Source organism: Strix aluco, chromosome 13, assembly GCF_031877795.1.
Source record: "Strix aluco isolate bStrAlu1 chromosome 13, bStrAlu1.hap1, whole genome shotgun sequence".
NCBI classification, from domain to species: domain Eukaryota; kingdom Metazoa; phylum Chordata; class Aves; order Strigiformes; family Strigidae; genus Strix; species Strix aluco.
In genome coordinates, this window is record NC_133943.1 from 1,712,950 (window position 1) to 1,731,124 (window position 18,175).

General features: G+C 39.9%; 1 protein-coding gene across 7 annotated transcripts in view; it reads left to right on the forward strand.

The window, feature by feature from the left end:
- The window catches only part of AFF4 (ALF transcription elongation factor 4), a 52,619-nt gene that overhangs the window by 4,126 nt on the left and 30,318 nt on the right, over nucleotides 1-18,175 (forward strand). For all 7 annotated transcript variants that reach the window (XM_074838429.1, XM_074838427.1, XM_074838433.1 and 4 more), the window contains 2 exons: nucleotides 14,593-14,719; nucleotides 16,684-17,475. In XM_074838429.1, coding sequence (XP_074694530.1) covers nucleotides 14,593-14,719; nucleotides 16,684-17,475 — 919 coding nt within the window. The remainder of the gene's footprint in view (nucleotides 1-14,592; nucleotides 14,720-16,683; nucleotides 17,476-18,175) is intronic.

Sequence of the window (18,175 nt, forward strand, 5' to 3'; positions counted from 1 at the left end):
CTGTGCCAGCTTCGTACGTGCCGTCCAAAATTCCATTTTCCCCATAGCTGTGATATTGTTTGCCTCATGCACTCGTGGCTAATTTGGTGTCTGCCATCTCCCCAGGCTCTCAAATTCTTACTACTTTCCAAGTTTCTTTCTCCAACTTTGTGTTTCAAACCTTTCTTTTCCCTAATGTAGTGGTCTGTATTTTCTCCTCAAGTGCATTAGCTTGTAGTTCTTCAAGTTGTCATGTCTCTTGTTCTTACTTGATTCATTAATTCTTGCTGATGAATGTAAAACCCAGCTTATTAACTGGCAGTAGCACCAGGTACCAACAGGAGAAAAAGAAAAAAAAAATCTCCTTGTGCTGGGTACTGTACAAACATTGAATAAGAGAGGTTCTTGCCCTGAAGTCTTGAACTAATTTTCTTCTGTTAACAGCTCATTAAGAGAAGTTTTCCTGCACTTTTCTATTGAGCCGTGGTAGCCAGTGCCAACAATACCTCACTAGACAGCTCATAGCCCCCTTTTATTGATCTTTTTTTACAGTTCATTTTAGTTTTTATTAGTCATAACATTTATTGATAACTTACTTGAATGTGTTGCTTTCCATGTTTTATAATTAAACAAACATGGAGTGTAATTTTACTGATATTGTAGTCCTGTAATGATCATGTTTTTCAGGAGAGACTGTTTTATCATTCCAGATCTCTCCCTGTGGATAGGTGTACTCCTCTGCAGCCTCACAGCAGTTTCCTGCTTTTTATTCCCGGTACTACACTGGGGGCATAAAAACGAGATGTAGGAGACAACAGGCCAGGATAATGGTGCAGTTCTCTTCGGTGTTGGCACTGTGATTATTTTCCTGCAGAGGATTGATGTTTCCCCCCATTATCCGCAGTTTCCAAGAGTAGCTTTAAGATGCTTGTCCTTTGGACTGGACTTGAAACTTTCCTCAGCTTTTAAATTTAGTGGTTTAGTCATGGAGGGGCAGAATTGAGCCCTGGAAATGCGTGTGCCCCTCCCGAAGCTCTCGGGGGTGACTGCTGGGGTTGGGAAGAGTGTTGGAGAATGTGTCCAACCAAAGTGAATCCCTGAGCTTAGTGTGTGTAAAATTCTGTAACTTTTACTGTGTATGGTGTTCCAGTGAGAAGGCACCGAGGTCTTGGTATGCTGTAACTTTGTCATGTCTGGGAATACATAATTTTATTTACATATATTTTCCAATTTTAAGGAAAAAATAATAGTATGTTTAATTTTTAGAACAAAACATTGGGAAAATTGTGTTTCAAACCAGCGACCAGTTAAAAAAATACTCTTCAGACAGGAAGAATTGTGTAAACTTACACTTAGCTCAGATTCTAAGATTTCACCAAAGTAAATTGCTCCGTATTAGATACTTTACTCAACAGTTTTGATTCCTGCTGAAATTTCCCACCGTTGAACAGTCTCTCCTGCTTTTTCATTGAAGTGTAGCAGGTACATGTGAATGTTTACTTCGAGAGCTGAATCGTGAGCTGCGATCAGGCAGCCGTGTGAGAAATGGAAGTGTGTTTCAAATATAGAAACCAGATAAATCTGAGGAGAACAGAGCAGATGTTTTGTTGCTCCTCCAGCTGCGTAGAGCGTGTCGATACGAGGTAGTAGGTACCTACCCGTAGATAGACACGTACTCCTCGATAACCGTGCAACCGCCCTGGAGCCATATAAGGCAATGTTAGTGTAACTGCTCCTCCAGCATCCGAAAATCTGGAAACAACTTGTGATAGCTTTATTTACCCTAGCAGGCACTTCTATTCGGTGCTTTTTTCCTCTTGTGCTTTAGGGCTGTGTGGAACAGTCAGAAATACAGAATGCACTTTCCTTAGTGTGATCCTGTTGCAAGTCTCTTGTTTTTAAATGCATATTAATACTGCAGACAGCCAATATAAATATTATTTATATAAATTATGCTTTGAAATACTAAATGTGTACTTCCATGTATGTCACCATCCACACTAGCATCGCTATAAAGCTCAATAGCTGATCATCGCTGTACACCTTTGTGCATTCACATGTATTTTTTTTTTTTGTTTCTGTATTTAATTTAATTTCCAAAAGACGTTAAAGAGATTGCAGTGATGGAAGTGCTTAAATGGTTTTAATCAGTCTTTGATGTGCACAGATTATTAAAGCAAGTAGGATGAGGAGATAAAAGTCCACAGTTCTCTTTGTATAGTTTTGGTGCAGAGCAACTAAGGGAATATTTTTCCTATAGGGGAGGGTAAAATCAAACCAAGAAAAGCCACATCAAAATGGGAATTGAGTTTTTGTGTGATGTTATGTATTTTGTGGGCAGAGGAGTAACCAGAGTTTCTGGAAAAAAAAAAAATCAAGAAATGTGCCAACCTCATTTTCCAGTGTTCCATTACTATTAGCATAAGCATTTCCTTATTTAAAGATAATTAAAAAATTGCTTGGTCAAAGTCCAAATCTGAAAAATCGAGCCATTAAGATGAAAATGTCAGAAAAACTGAATATGGAGAAATGGGTTAAAAGACTTAATGGGGGAACACGTAAATTTAATTTAGCAAGTTTTACTGTGTTTGGCATAAATAAGAATAGTAATGTAATGGAAGTTGCAGTGATTTAAAAATGCCTGATTTTACAAGAATGTCTTAATATTGTTTTGTTCTTGTAAGTTCAAGGGCCTTGAAGCATAAAGATTGGCCAGATAAGATAAAATGGACTGATATTTTTCCTATCTCATGTCTTTTTTGATGTGCTGGGTGGTCCTGTATGGAAAAGAGCTTACTGATAGTTTTGTTTGTGTGTTTTGAGTAGGTTTTTGTATATTTGGGTGGGTGGGGGGCTGCTGGTGGTGAGCTTTTCTGTTTGTTTGTTTGAGATTTACCATTAAACCTTCCAGTTCACTTGTGGTTTGTATGTCAGTGACTCATGCTGGTATGTAGCTACTGTCATCCGCGCTGGCTGTAGGTGAAAGCAGTGCAGCCACTGGACCTGCTTGGTACATTGTTTTAAATTGACCAGTAAAGTTTTAGAACCACTATATTTAATTTTGTCCTTGTGATGCTGATAGGATAAATTAGCATCATATTAAAATGTTGATCTGATACAGTGAAAGCGATGGTGTAGATAGCCTTTAAATGATAACGGGTGAAAAGGTTTTTTCCTGGAGCAACGATCACTTCTGCTGAAATATCTGCACCAATTATATTTAACGAGGGAAAAACAGCAGTAAGAAGTTTGTACTGTGACACATTCTTAGCCAATAATTACCAGAAATATGTTGTACTAGGAGAGACTTTTAACAAGTAGGCTTCAGCTTAAATTTGTTAATCACTAATAACCTTCTGAAAACTGCCTTTTTTTTTTTTCCCTTCACTTTTACTCCAATTTTTTTAAGGAAAAACTTGCATTCTTCTATGGCCACACGAAGCAAGATCCGTGCTGGATTGACATTTAAGGATGTTTTCACGGTGTCCTCTTCACGTACCTAATTGTCCCAAATAGCTTGTGTTGATTTTTTTTGTTGGTTTGGGTTATTTTTTTTTTTTTGAGAAATCCAGCTGCCCTGGCGATGCCGAGCAGCAGCACAGCGTGTGTGGGGGGGCGCGGGCAGGGAGAGGGGGGCACCGGTGACTGCGTGGCCCTCCTCCTGCTCGCTGTGCGCGGCACGCGCCAGCATGTCTTTATTCAGAGGAATGTTAAAATACTCTCGGTCGTGATTTACTGACAGACTCGAAAAGTAAAGATGGTAAAAAATGGGTGTGGTTTAATCTTCGTTTCTATTTAAGAGTATAAAATTTGAATCTCGTTGGCTGGTATAATGGGGTGATTTCTTGCTAGTGGGAGTGTACTTTGTATTTATACAATTTATTTTAATCCATTATACAACTTTTTTTAGATTATTATGTGTAAGTAAATAGTGAATCATACCTTAAAAAAATTAATCGTAGCTTGTACTTAGTAGAATTCAGTTAATTCAGCTAACAACCAGGAGTTGCTGTCCGTGCCAGGTCCCTAAGAAAGGCAACAAAACTGTTTAATTGAAGCTAGTTTGTCCACTGTATCCCTGGAAGCTTTAGCAATGAGAAGCACTTCTTGCCCCGTAATTTCTGTAGCCCTTGAAAGCAGTTTTATCTGTTAGCAGGGACATTATCAGGTTTAAGCTTTGTAACCAACTGACAACGCTGACAGTCTCTGTGTGAGCCGCACTGGCCTATTGCATTAAGTGTTTTGAAATTCAACTGAATTTTGACTTTTGCAAGGTTGCTTGTGGTTTTCTTCAACTTCATAGAAGAAAAAGCTTTTATTTTTTTTCTAGTGGCAAGATTCATTGAGTCTCACTGGCTTTAAATTATATATGTTGTTGTGATTCTATGTTTTGCAGTTCTGTCTGTCAAATCTTTTAGCTTATAGCTAAAAATACGTTAGGAACAGCAGTTCAGAACCAGCTTGCACAACGCCTTTACTGGTTTATCAAATGCAGAAGTTAAGTTTTTGGTCTGGGTAGACCAAAAACTGTTTACCTATCTTCTGTGGAAGACACTTCATAATTATTACTGTTCATTACTATCACATCTCTGGTGTAACTGCACGGACCTTGGGTGACAGCAGGTTGCACTGCAGCGGTGCTGGTGCTCGACAGGGACGACCGCAAAGGCACCGTTTGAGTCCCGGCCTCCTGCCTGGGACACGGGGTCCCTGGGAGCAGCTCAAGGCGTGTCCTGTCCGGGGTGTCTTCAGTGGCTCAGTCTCTTCTTGGTGCTTAAATCTGATAGACCTGTGAACAGCGTGACTTTTGTTTTAAGACCACATCCAGAAAAGTGAGAAAAAGCTGAGAACTTTGGGAGGGGGAAAACCAACCCAACTTCACATCATTTGGGGGGAAAAAGGTAACGTCATTTTATTAAAAGGGTTTGTATAGCTAAATTAACATTTATCAACTGTTTTCCTGCAGTAATTGATACTACACTAAATGTCTTGTTACTCAGTGGCTGCTGAAATTTTAATGTTTTTCTCCATCTGCTTACAGGGATTATAAAATACAGGTGGCATTTAATGGGTAGGATGAAAGGTTGAAACTTTCCAACTTTTTAAACTAGTGTTTGTTTGGAAGCCTGCACGTCAGAGCTGTGGCTTTCCTGCTGAATTTCAGCTTACCTCTGTAGATAGTTCTGGTCCCTTCCTCTTGCGTTCTGAATATTTTTTTGCTTTGTCTACAAATCTTAAATGCTCCTCTTCCCTAGTGGGTTTTTCCAAAGTTTAACTAACATGCGCTCTCATCATCCTCAGTGTTCTTAAATTTAAAATTAAAGTTTAAAAAGAAAATCGGAAAGTATCCCAGGTCTCAGATCTGTCATGTCATTCATATATTAATAGCAGTTTTTAGAGTGGTAGCAAATGGTGATGAATTTGGTGAACGTTTTGCATACAAGTTAGGGTCGAAAACTGGGAGTCAGAGTTAAAATTCTTATTCTCTCTTTTCTGACACTCAAAATTGTGGATTTTAAGAAGTCTGAACCCTTCCAGTTTTCAAAATGCAAAGCAGTCCTGGAAATACCGTAACTGCTAACGGGGACCATTGGCGCTGTGAGAGTTCAAGCTGACGTGCATGAACTCAGTTGGCTTTTTGATGCTTCCCTTCCACCCCCTTCAGTTGTTCTGGTAACACTCTGGAAACATAATTCACTTTATTGTGTTACTCAGCTGTTCTGTAGCATACCTCGAGTGTTTTCCCATCTTTCTGAAGAGAGTTAAATCATAAAATGGTGAAGTTCCTTATCTCTGGCTGCTCTGCCGACCTGCTCTCCAACATCCTTCTGCTCTTCGTCGGTTGTAACCACGTTGCTTGTCAGCTGTTACAGAGTCCACCTGTGGCACTGCAATGCAGAAAACATAAGCACTAATTTAATGAGACTTCTGTGGATTTTTGGTTTTGTTTTGTTTGTTCATTGGGGTGTTTTGTTATTTTGTTTTAAGCAGGTTGCTTATTCCTGCTCTCTAATGCTGATGTGACTGTTTTGGGGGCCAAGGAATGCTCAAATTTATCTGTGTTTAAAAATAACCCTGCCCCAAAATACCTAATTTGAACCTGCACAGATTTCCCAAATTCAGCTTAACCAGCTCCGATAAATGGCTGTGTCAGCACAACCAGGAGAGTGGTGCGGGGTGGGAGCTGCTTTTGGCATCTGCCCTGGACCAGGGACTGGGAACCACACCCATACTGTACTCTCAAATTTTAAAAATTGCCTTTTGCTTTAAGTACCAAGTAGAGCTGAACGCAGGTTGTATTAATAGCTCCAAAATATTTTATTACTGATGCTTGTGTTATGAAGACACATCAAATAAAAGCTGTGTTTAGAAAATAAGCTGTGCTTGAAAGAGCAAGGGGAAGAGGAGGAGATGCTCTTGGTATTTATACAGCATTGTCATGTGGAAGAGACCTTATTCCTGCGAGCAGTTAGGAAAGACCTAAGTAGTTTATATAGTGGCAGAATTTATTATCTCAAACCCTGATGTTCACTTTAGTATGTTATGCAGCAGAACACGAGAACCTTGGTTACGATAGGGAGCCCAAGATAAACGTCTTGTGAGACAGTGCAGACAGATGATCTTTCAGTAAGGCTGGAGGAAGTGGCAGTTAAACCTGGGTAATGTATGTGATAAACTTTTTCTCTCCTTGCTTTTTTTGTAGTTCTGTTAAAATAGGAAAAGGATATGAACCTTGAAATGAATGTGATTTTTCCCTTTTCACTCTTTTAGTTTAGATAGCACCTCATTAAAACATTGTCTGCTGTTTCAAATCTTGTACAGAGCAAATTTACCAGAGAATTTCTGTGAAGTGAGTCCTTTCTTAATCCTAATGCCATAGAGTTCATAACACTCAAATGTAATGATGTCTTTTATGAAAGTAAATTAATGTGAGGAAGTCAGAACTATAATAGCCAGATTAATGTTGGATGTCTGAATAACTATTGCTTAATAAAATTTAAACACCAATTGTCTTGGCTCAAAGTTTAAACAGAAGAACGTGTAGGCACAGGAATTTGGTTAAGTTTCTGCCCAGTTAAACTGCAGAATATGGTTGGGAAACAGTATTAGTATGTGCTTTGGTTAGCCTGTGTGGACATGAAAAGATTGCATGTAAAAATTTTGTGTTCGTGATGCTCCATCTTTGCACTGTACAAATTACAGAATTTACCAGCGATGGAGAGTTGAAAGGATGAGGAGAATGTTGTTGTTTGAGTGTGAGATTGAATTGGGCTGAAGTTTGCTGGGTTAGATTTGCATGAGAAACAAAATTATGTTCCCAGTGGACAACAGAGCTCTGAGTGCAGTCTGCTCTGTAGTGCTTTTGGTTTTGTTACCTTCTGAGCTCTAGGATGTCAGGGCTCGAGCTTCAGATGATCTTAAAAAGAGTATATTGCCTTGGTTAAGAAAGCCTCATATTCCTGAAAGTAGTTTTGGTATTGCAAGGTGAAGCGAACAGGAATGCAGAAAGGCAGTGCTGAAATTCTGCTTCTCTTAACAGCAGAAATGAGCTTTACTTTTCCTCTTCTGGCTCAGGCTTGATTATTGATAACAAGAGTACGCTGAGGCTCCTCTCTTACCTGACTCGGAGTCCTGACCTGGCATTGTGGAAGGTGCAGAAAATGACAGATTTTAGTAGATTATGGCTTTGTTGTATTGCAGTGTTCAATCTTGGAGATAGCCTTTTCCTTTGAGAGTCAGCAACATCATTGCTCTGCGGGATCTGTGCCGTCTGCGCGTGCCTTTGCTTGGTGGCAGAGGGACAGGTGATGGAGGAATGACCCTTCTGCTGCTGTTTGTGTCCACCAAGAGAGGAGGAGAGAGCAGGGAGTTGTGCTGTCACTTAAGACTTCCCTATTTCTCTACTATTTTTGAAGAGACAGGACGAAAGGAGGGACAGCAGTTGGTGTCCTGCAAGCAGCTCTGCTCTCTAGGAAGAAAAAGAGCTGGGAACTTTGTTTCTGTGTAAGATTAATCAGAGGGAGGGGGCAACCAGACGTTTTCCTTACCGTGTGATACTTTTGCACAAAAATACGACATTTTAAAGAACGGGTAGTTTTGGATCTTTTAAGATCCCTTGAGTAAATTACATCAAACCAGTCTTGCAAATTCTTCCTGCATGTAAACAATTTTAAGCTATTTTAGTAGTATGTTTTAGAAATTGACTTAAAACTGGGTTTTAAATGAGCTGTATTGCAACTGCTGAAGTTAGAAATTTCCTCCTTAACTTGGCTTCTAAAATCCAGTTGTTGGGTGTTAACTTTTACCTTAGTCAAAATGCAGCCCGTGCTTCTATGTGCTGAATCTCATGTATGATGAATAATATACCCATTTCTCATCTGAACTTGTTTAACGAAACGTTACACTTGGAGAGCTGCTTTAGTTCTAAAGGCTCCCCGAGTCCTTTTTCAGTCGTTAGTGTTGAGTTACAAATGATCTCTATAATTCTTTTATCCATCATTGCGGTGTGGTGGCTTCTCAAGTAGAAGATGCTGGCTGGCTGATACTTGGGTAACCCGATACAATTTTGAGGGATGATGGGGGAATCTGGCAGGTAAAACTTAAAGAGCAGGATGTAATTACTTGCATCATCACTTGACTGAGACACTGGAATTAACATGCTCTTATAAAAAGTACTGTGAAATTTTTCTCGACTAACGGTGATGAGGGATTTGTGCTCATTTTTCTGAGAAGCAGCAGCAAGTCCAGGCCTATAGTGCTTTCTTGGGGATTTCTGCAGTGTTTCAGAGCTGAGGAGGAAGGAGAAGCTGCTAGCTCTGCCCTCCCTGGTAGTTCTTGTCAAACATTAATCTGACCTAGGCCAATTTACTTTTTTTATTTTTTTTTTTAAAGCTCTCCCAGCCTCACAATACATACAAAGGTGTTTACATTCAGCTCTTACAGAACTTTATGATCTCCCTGTTGAATGTGCAGAAGGAATCCCTGACATGAGGGGTGCAATAGAAACATTTATGTTTGTATGATAGAAAGGAGAAATGTTTATGTTTATATTAATGGTGAATCACTGGTTTGTGTTTGTATTATATTAGCAGTGCAATTGTATTGCCAATAGCTCAGACCTTCTGATGAAACCTTGGAAGAGGGATGGCTCTCCCCTAGAGATGGAGCTATGTAAGAGTTCGTTCTCATCCAGATACCTAAATGAGATTACAGCTCCAGCTTTCTTACGTTCACATATGCAATCTTACTGTGTGAGAGTGCCTAACAGCGAGTTGATTGATACTAAGTTAAATTTTAAGAATACTGCCGGTATAACCAACCCTTTCTTTGGTGGAGCAGATAGCATTTGCAGTTGGAGCCACCCCAAACTAAATACCCCTCCCTTGGCGAGAGCACCACTGTGGTATTAACTCGAGCTGATGGAAAACAGCAGCCTTTGTGTCAAAAGGTGCAAGGGAGAGAAATAAAACAGAATACTCTGTCCTTTTGAAAAGTTGTTTTTTCCTGTTTCTTGACGCACACAAATAGTATTTGAATTCTCTCTAAACTCTTGTTCTTAGTTTTGTTCCTTGTTTCAGTGTTACAAAACTCTATGAAGATGACTTTGATTGTAGTGCTTTTGTATTTGCAACATTGTGATTGTCCTTTAAATGTTATCTGGAGAAGCCTAGTGTTTGTACCTGTTTCTGCAAAGTTGTATCATTTTAGTAGGAAATGGTTTCTTTTTTTCTGCCTTTTTTTTTTTTTCTTTACCGTAACATAGAAAGCTAGAAGTTAAGACTACACATTCACTTTTATGTGATAAGTATTAAATAGTTCCTGGTGACACCAGAGCATGTTCCTTGTTTGTGTGTTAGTGGGTTTGTGTTAATTTTCACGTTCCAGGGCAGTTATTTTTTAATTTCTCCCTTTTTTAACAGCTCTCATGTGAGTGCATGTGTATTGAAAGCTGACAGAGTAGTGCTTTAGGATTGTGTACGTGATTTTTAGTGACAGGGTTAGTAGTGATGCTATACCCAACGCATGAGTTGGGAGAAGCATGCCATGTCAGCTCCTTAGATGCTCCTTGCTATTCATGCTACAAGTAAGAAAAATATTTGAAAATAAGTAACAGGTATCTTTGGGAGGGAGTTAGATGCAGCACTGAGGCAGTTTCTGATATTTTTAAATGCTTTCTGAAAACATAACATTCCTTATTATAAGCAGGATTTCCAGCTTTTTTTTTTCTCCTCTTTTTTTGTTTTTCAAAAAAAAAGGTAAAAAAAAGAAATTTGAGTTGTCTGTGCCTCCCACAGCTGGGTGTGCCCTGCACAAAGCACTAGATACTGTGTGTTCTCTCTGAAGACTGTTTATCGTTCATGGCCAAATGTTGTCAAACAAAATTTGTGTTTCATCACAGCCAATTAACCGGCACTGGATAAATGAACTGTTTGATTTCTCTTGCTTATGAAACCAATTCAGATAGAAAGAAGCCCTTGAGTTAAATGAGGATGTCTTGAAGGAAGTCAAGGTGTTGTAAACATGCTTTGAAGATCCACTGATGCCTGGTTGAAAAGTGGTGGGTTTGGATTGTTTTTTGTTGGGTTGCGTGTGGAGGGTTCCTCAGGCAGACCTTCACCTTTGATGGTTTTGCCTTACGGTGTGTGGGGAGATGGAGCGATACTGCTGCTGGTGAGGGTGCTGGTGAACTTGTGCAAGGACGGGCTCTTGGGTGCCTGATGTGGTTCAAGAGGGTGAGAAATAGGCTCTTAGCCCTATGCCTGTACCCGGGGATTGGCCAAGGTCCTCTTGCCTTTAACAGCGTTGCCAGTAAAAGTTTGACAATGTGGGTGTGTTGGGTTTTGTTTGTTTTTTTTAAACTGAAAAATGTGGTCCAAAAGTCCCCGTCCTGGGATCTGTCCCCCTGCCCCAGAGCGGAGTGGGTAGGAGGTGGGAAGCAGGAGAAGGCAGCAGCAGCAACACTGCAGTTTCGTAATGCGGGTTATAAAGTCCAAGATGATGACAGCTGGAGTGAACTCTAGCCAAAGCCGTGCCCTTTTTGGATTAAGGATGAACAGAAATACCAAATAGGATTTAGTAAGATGTTGGAAGGAGAAATGAAAATTGTGTCCCTGGTATGGATGATTCGAGTGACGCTCGACTAGTTCATGTGCTCAGTACATCCAGGTCAGCAGTCAACAGTGCTTAAAGAGCACGCACAAGTGAATTTTGTGTCAGAAGTGTCTGTGAACTTCCTGCTGAATTTCCTTCTTTCTTTCAACTCTTTGTACTGAGCTGGAGAAGAGGCACGAGATTTGAACAGTCAGTTGTGTAGTGAAATCACGTCCTAACCAGACTGTGCAGCGTACAGCGTGGCTAACTGTGCACAAATAATGGCTCAAACCATTTAGAATTAGACTTTCTAAAAATGGATATACTATGCTGTGCTTTAGGCCTGGTTTTCGATTTAATTTTTGAACTTTTCTTTTTCCAGATATGGAAATTAAGGTGACTTTGGTCCTTGCTGCAGGAACACTAGTTTTGTCTGCCTTAGCCTGGCTCTGCCCCTCCTAGGAGTTCACACTTTCGCTCAGGCCTCCTGGGAAGAGGGAAGGGGAAATTATGGCAGGATCCTCTTGAGAGCATCAAGTACAAATCAACAAGTTCTTCGTCTTCCACTTCCAGGCCTGTTGTGCAGGGAGGGAGGAGCAGAGATGCTGTCCTCTGGCCCAGAGGCTGGGGTAGGGGTGGCAGGAGCTCGGCTGCACCAAGCTGCTCCTGGCTCTTTTATCGTCTGGGAAAAGGTTTAAATCTGGGGAGCGAGCGTGGATGTGGGAGAAGCAGTTCTGCCTCCGTGCAGCTCTGACTGTGTCTGCAGCAGCGGGGCAGAGCTCCTTCCCACCAGCCAGCATCAAAACTGGGGAAGAACGGAGCTTCTCGTGCCGGTGTGAGACAGGGTGGGTGTCTGCTCTGGCTTGGGCAAAAAAACTGAGAACCAGCAAATAGTCCAGAACTTTGATCACAGTAGTAAATTTTAGATAGTGAATTTTAAAGTTTTATTATAATTGCCAGCGGTCTGAAAACTTAGTATTGCAATTTCCTTTATGCTGAAGTTAATTGCTAGCAGTGTTGATTTAGTAGGCATGCCTTAATCTTCTGCTTTTCAAAGTACCTCTGCTGCTTACGTCTCCTGAACACAGGCAAATTTATCTTCTGTCGTTTCGTGGCTGTGGAAGATATGAATTTGACTGGGAAGTTGTCTGAAGTACAGAGTTAAGAAAGCCCCACTAGCTTCATTTATCTACACATTTAATGCTAGCGTGATTTTAATAGCTTAGTACACATTGTAGGCACTTAAAATATCTCTGTGTAGAGACTTAGGAGATTAGATACAAACAAGTCTAGCTTGAATCGCATTCAAAGTATTGACTAATAAAAAATTTAAGAGTTAAAAAAACCCTAAACCCAATGCGCATACAGTCAAAATGACTACCCATGAAGATGTTTATCAGTTACTATACTACAAAAGATTGGGGAGGAGTGGTAAAAAGTGTGATTAGCTGGTGTATTTCTGATGACTAATTTTACATGGACCTGGCAGGTATAGCCAGATCAACTCTGGTTTTCCTCCAGCTCGGTCTCAAGTTGGTCTTTGCTGTAATGTTCCTTTCATGTGACAGTGTTGGTACAAATGCTGGGTTTTTTCCTCAGTCCCAAGAGTTATAGTAAATGTTGATACAATATTGAAAGATGATGCTTGTCTCTGTAAAAAATAGTAAAGGTCTTTGTTAATATTTAACCCTCTATTTATAAAATGTAGATGTAAAATTCTTGGCTAAGATTATAATCTAAATGTGTAGCTGTATATAATTCACAATCTTAGTGTATTGATGTGAATAAACTACTCAAAGATAGGGTACTCCTATTCCTTGTCTCACATTTTGCCTTTAATAGTAAGATGGCATAGATTCAGACTGTTCCAGTTGGCTTTAACCGATCAGTATCCATAATTAAATCTGATATTTGTCTCTATTTAAATCCTACATGTCTAAGAACTTGGGCTGCAGTCTGAAGAATACGCTTTTAAGCCTCAAACTTTTAAAACAAGTTTGCCATTTATGTCAAAACGATGCAGGTAGTTTGCTTGCCCCATTCCAGTGTACAGGTCCCTCTCCCAGTAGGCAGCCTGGGTGTTCACTTGCAGTTCAGCTGATCACAGGGTGACTTGGAGGAAAAAAAGCTGTTTTTCACACATTATTTAAAAGTTATCCTATTCATAGGCTTTATCAGCACCAAGTTGGATTATGCTAATGCTTTTATCTTGTTTACAATGCAGGGAAATACAACAAACCCGTTGCCTTAAAAACATCAAGATATAAGCTTACACTGTGGGTTTATTCTGGTTTTGCCATCCTCTTAGATTTCACTGTATTCAGAGTAGTAGACAAAATGAAGCCAAATGACTGAGAAATTACTGTAAGAGGCTAAAATGCTATTAAGGTAAAAAAAAAAAAACTGAGTGATAGGTTGAAGTCTTCTTGTTTAGAGTGGAATAGCTGGTTTTGCGTGGCTTTCAAAGTAATGCTGTAGCAAATTTTTCTTTAAAAAAATAAATCAGGCAGCTGTCTAAAAACATGAAATAATGATTTTGTAAGCAGATGACATTTTCATTTTAGACTGCAAATTATGTGGAAGAACATCTGTTTCTTTCCTGGAAGCACCTACCATCGTTTTTACAGATCAGTAAGGCACATTTATAAATCACTTGATATGAAGGATAGCACATGTTAAAAGAGTTAGTATGACCTTATTTATCATCTTGTTTTGTTTACTCCTTTAAGTCCCAGTGCTTTATCAAGCTCAAAGGGAATCTTTTCAAACTTTTTTTTTTGTGTGTGTTGCAACAATTTGACGTATTTCTGTTAACTCGAGCAGCAAGACCAAACTGCAGAATAAAATTTGTAAGAGGGGAGATTGGCAGGTTTTTAATCTGCATTTTTGCAGTAGTAGAAAACTGTATGGTCTAAGGCAAAAGGTGCAATGTTGCCAGAACTTTACTGAAATTACTTCTTTGAGTAGAAGTGTCTTTTGGGAGTCAAGGGGGAAGGGAGACCTGGAAACAACATCAAAGCTTGAGGTTAGAATATGTGGGAGAACGGGTGCCAATAAAGGTATGTCAGCACCAAATCTACAGTAGAAGTTGGGCACTGAATGGATGGGGGGATGAGAGAGTAAAATTGCAGAACACTTGGGGGATGTGGAGGAGAAAAAGTACTTTAGAAATGAATGAGAGATGTACAGCGTGGGTTGAAATAGCTAAATGATTCAAGCAGGTGAAATGGTTTGAAATACTTACTTGCCTGAGGACTTTGTGGATTTTTTTCATTTTTTTTATTACAGCATAAACTTTCCCTGTCAGAAGCAGCAGCTAGCTGTAGATTGTGGGTTAGAGCTCTTCGGAGTGAGAGGTGTCTTAAACTGGACAAACATCTTCTCCGTTTTGAGGAGTTATGGTCAGCTGGGGCTTCTTAACCAAGATCATTCTTGTGGCAAAACAGATACAGGGGCTAACTGTGTGCGCTTGCATCCCTCCTCATTTCCTTCTGTGATCAGAAATTATTTTTTTGTTCGTAGCAACATGAACCGTGAAGACCGGAATGTGCTGCGTATGAAAGAAAGGGAAAGGCGAAATCAAGAAATTCAACAGGGTGAAGAAGCCTTTCCACCTAACTCTCCTCTCTTTGCTGAACCGTACAAAGTTGTGAGTTTATGCAGTTCTTACAAATGCAGTTTTTATAGCAGAAGTTGTATGCAAATTCGTATTTTAAATTTGGTTTTATCTGCATTCTTTTTAGATCCACAGCTCTTATGTCAAACCAAGTATTTAAGCAGGGCTTGAAAACAAGGATGGACAGTTACTAACCAGCTCTACTGGCAGATTTATAATAATGCTTACGAAGGAGGGGCTGCTTTGCAGGCAGTGAGAAAAAGGATGATAGAACCATAAAATTTTTTGGCTTTCTTCTGCTTTTGCTACAGTGGCTCAAAACAAGCCGTCCATTGTGTTCTGCTGTCCTGGTTTTGGCTGGGATAGAGTTAATTTTCTTCCTAGTGGCTGATACTGCCGTGTTTTGGATTTAGTATGAGAATAATGTTGATAACACACTGATGTTTTCAGTTGTTGCTAAGTAGTGCTTACACTAAGTCAAGGATTTTTCAGCTTCTCATGCCCTGCCAGCAAGAAAGCTGGAAGGGCACAAGAAGCTGGGAGGGGACACAGCCAGGACAGCTGACCCAAACTGGCCAAAGGAATATTCCATACCATATGACGTCATGCCCAGTATATAAACTGGGGGGAGCTGGCCGGGAGGGGCAGATTGCTGCTTGGGAGCTGACTGGGCATCAGTCGGCGAGTGGTGAGCAATTGCATTGTGCATCACTTGTTTTGTATATTCTATTTCTTTTATTATGATCATTGTCATTTTAGTATCATCATCATCATTATTATTTTCTTCCTTTTCTGTCCTATTAAACTGTTCTTGTCTTAACCCATGAGTTTTACTTTTTTTTTTTTTTTTTTTGATTCTCTCCCCCGTCCCACTGAGTGGGGGGGAGTGAGCGAGCGGCTGTGTGATGCATAGTTGCCAGCTGGGGTTAAACACGACACGTGCCAAATTGCTTTTTTTGGGTGCTTTAGCCCGTTGCTAAACTTTCTAACCTTCAATCAGTCTAATCCAGACCTGGGTAAGTTCAGAAAGAGAATGTTTTAATAGAAGGTTAATTTTAAGTGTTGAAATGCCTAGTAGGGTAGAATGATCAGCTTTAACTAGTATGCCAATTATTTGTGTCTGATTTTTTTGTTTGTTTTAAAGGAGTTGACTCTGTTTATGGTCTTGTACAGCTTTAAACCTGTGCTAGGTTTTCTTCCAGGTTTGATTTGCTGAACAGAGCTGGAAAAAATAACCTAATTCTGGGAGAGCTACAAAAATACCATTTTAGATTTTCATTATGTAGCTCAAAACTCCCTTTGAAAGCAAACCCGTTCCCTTATCACAATTTCAAGATAAGTTGGTTTGCGAGAGGAGAAACATTGTGACTGAAAACTGTCCTGCAGGAGGAAAGTTGAGAGATGTTTTTGTTTTTTTTATTCCTGTTCTCCCATCACTTTACTGTGCTTGATAACCAAATCCCACATGTATGAAGTTAACTAAAGCTGGTTGGGATGACACAGTACACGTGATTTGAAAGCAAACTGGTTACATAAGAAAGAACCCTTTCTTATATATAATTTTGTTGGCAACAAGAATTATGCCAGTATAAATGCCAATTAAAAATTATGTCCAGTGGTGAGGTTAAGCTGATTTTATTTTACTGTTAATTAAAACTTTTTAGTACTAATACATTCTGTATTCAAGAAATTGTCTTTAAGGTGACAGTAGGCCTCTGCAATTTTTAAACTTGCATCCAGCTCACCAATGCATTATTTGAAGCACTGGATAGTGTTGTTTTAACTGTTCCTGCTGCAGAAATACATCTTTTCCTCATGCTTTAGCAGGTTAAATTACTGCTTTAAGAATTAAAATTGGAAACAATGGCAAAAAAGACATGGATGCTAGCCATGATCTTAGCCCTGAAATTTAGATTAACTGCAGTAGTTGTCAAGTCAATTAACTGAAAGCAAAGTTGTGATTTTTAAAGTATTATTTTTTTAAATTGTTTTCACAGACCAGCAAAGAAGACAAATTGTCTAGTCGTATTCAGAGCATGCTTGGTAATTATGATGAAATGAAGGATCTTATAGGAGATAGATCGCTACAAAAGCTTGTTGGAATTCCCGAGCCAACCGTACCATCAACACCAGATGAAAAATCAAACCAAAGTTTCTTTGGTGATCAGAGACATAATGCTAGCTCTCATCAGAGCAGCAAATGGACTCCTGTAGGACCAGCACCTAGCACTTCCTCGCAATCTCAGAAACGGTCCTCGGGTTTACAGGGCGGACACAGTAGTCAGCGTGGCAGTGGCAATAACACTAGCAGTAGTGGCCAGAGGCATGACCGTGACTCGTACAGTAGCAGCAGCAGCCGCAAAAAAAGCCAGCATGGGTCCGAACACTCCAAACCCCGTTCTTCCAGCCCTGGAAAACCATCTGCTGTTTCTTCGTTGAGCTCCAGCCATTCAAGATCTCATGGAAATGATCACCACAGCAAAGAACATCGACGTTCGAAATCTCCCCGGGATCCTGATGCCAACTGGGACTCTCCCTCCCGTGTACCCTCATTTTCAAGTGGACAACACTCTAATCAGTCTTTTCCACCTTCACTAATGTCCAAGTCCAGTTCAATGTTGCAGAAACCCACTGCGTACGTAAGGCCAATGGATGGACAGGAGTCCATGGAACCAAAGTTATCCTCCGAACACTACAGCAGTCAGACTCACAGCAGCAGCGTGAATGAGCTGAAGCCTAGCAGCAAAGCACATCTCACCAAGCTGAAAATACCTTCTCAGCCACTAGATGTAAGTTGCTCTCTGTTTCCTGGCTTCTTAAATCTAAGTCCCTTTGGGCTGGGATTTTCCAGCTTCTTTAAAATCCCAATCTACGTAACCAAAATTTAGCTTTTAGTAAACACTGTGGGTTTTTTGTGAAGCAAAGCGTCTTAAACTTTTGCAGTGAAGACCTGTGTTTTAAATGGGGCACGTGCAAAAGTAATTATTTTTTCCTTCTGCTGATTCTGTGTGGATACTGTGATTTTTATGAAATATAGGCTATGAGACATTCAGAAAGGCTAGCTTAACCCAGAGAGACTTAATTTTTGTAGACTGTTTCTGTAGTCAGAAGTTAGTGAAATAGTAGGATATTCACAAATATTTTGACAAGCTAGATACATATATTGTTACTTCTGGGAGCCATGTTGTCTTAGACTAGTGATACTATCTGCATATGTTGGATTTTCTTTTGAAGTGTGTAGCAATTAACTGGATGTGATTATTGTGCCTTCACCACGGGAAAATAAGCTAACTTTAAAGCACACCAAATCGAACAGGGTTCAGAACTTTTATCAGTTACGCTGGATACAAAATACTATTGGGTTAACAACTTTTAGTAGTTTGGTAATTCTTGAATTGTTAAGGCACAGGCTGTGACTACAGCTCGCTTAGAAGGAGAGTGCCTGTCTTAATAAATGTCATTGCATCTCCTCTTTAACTGCTTGAATAG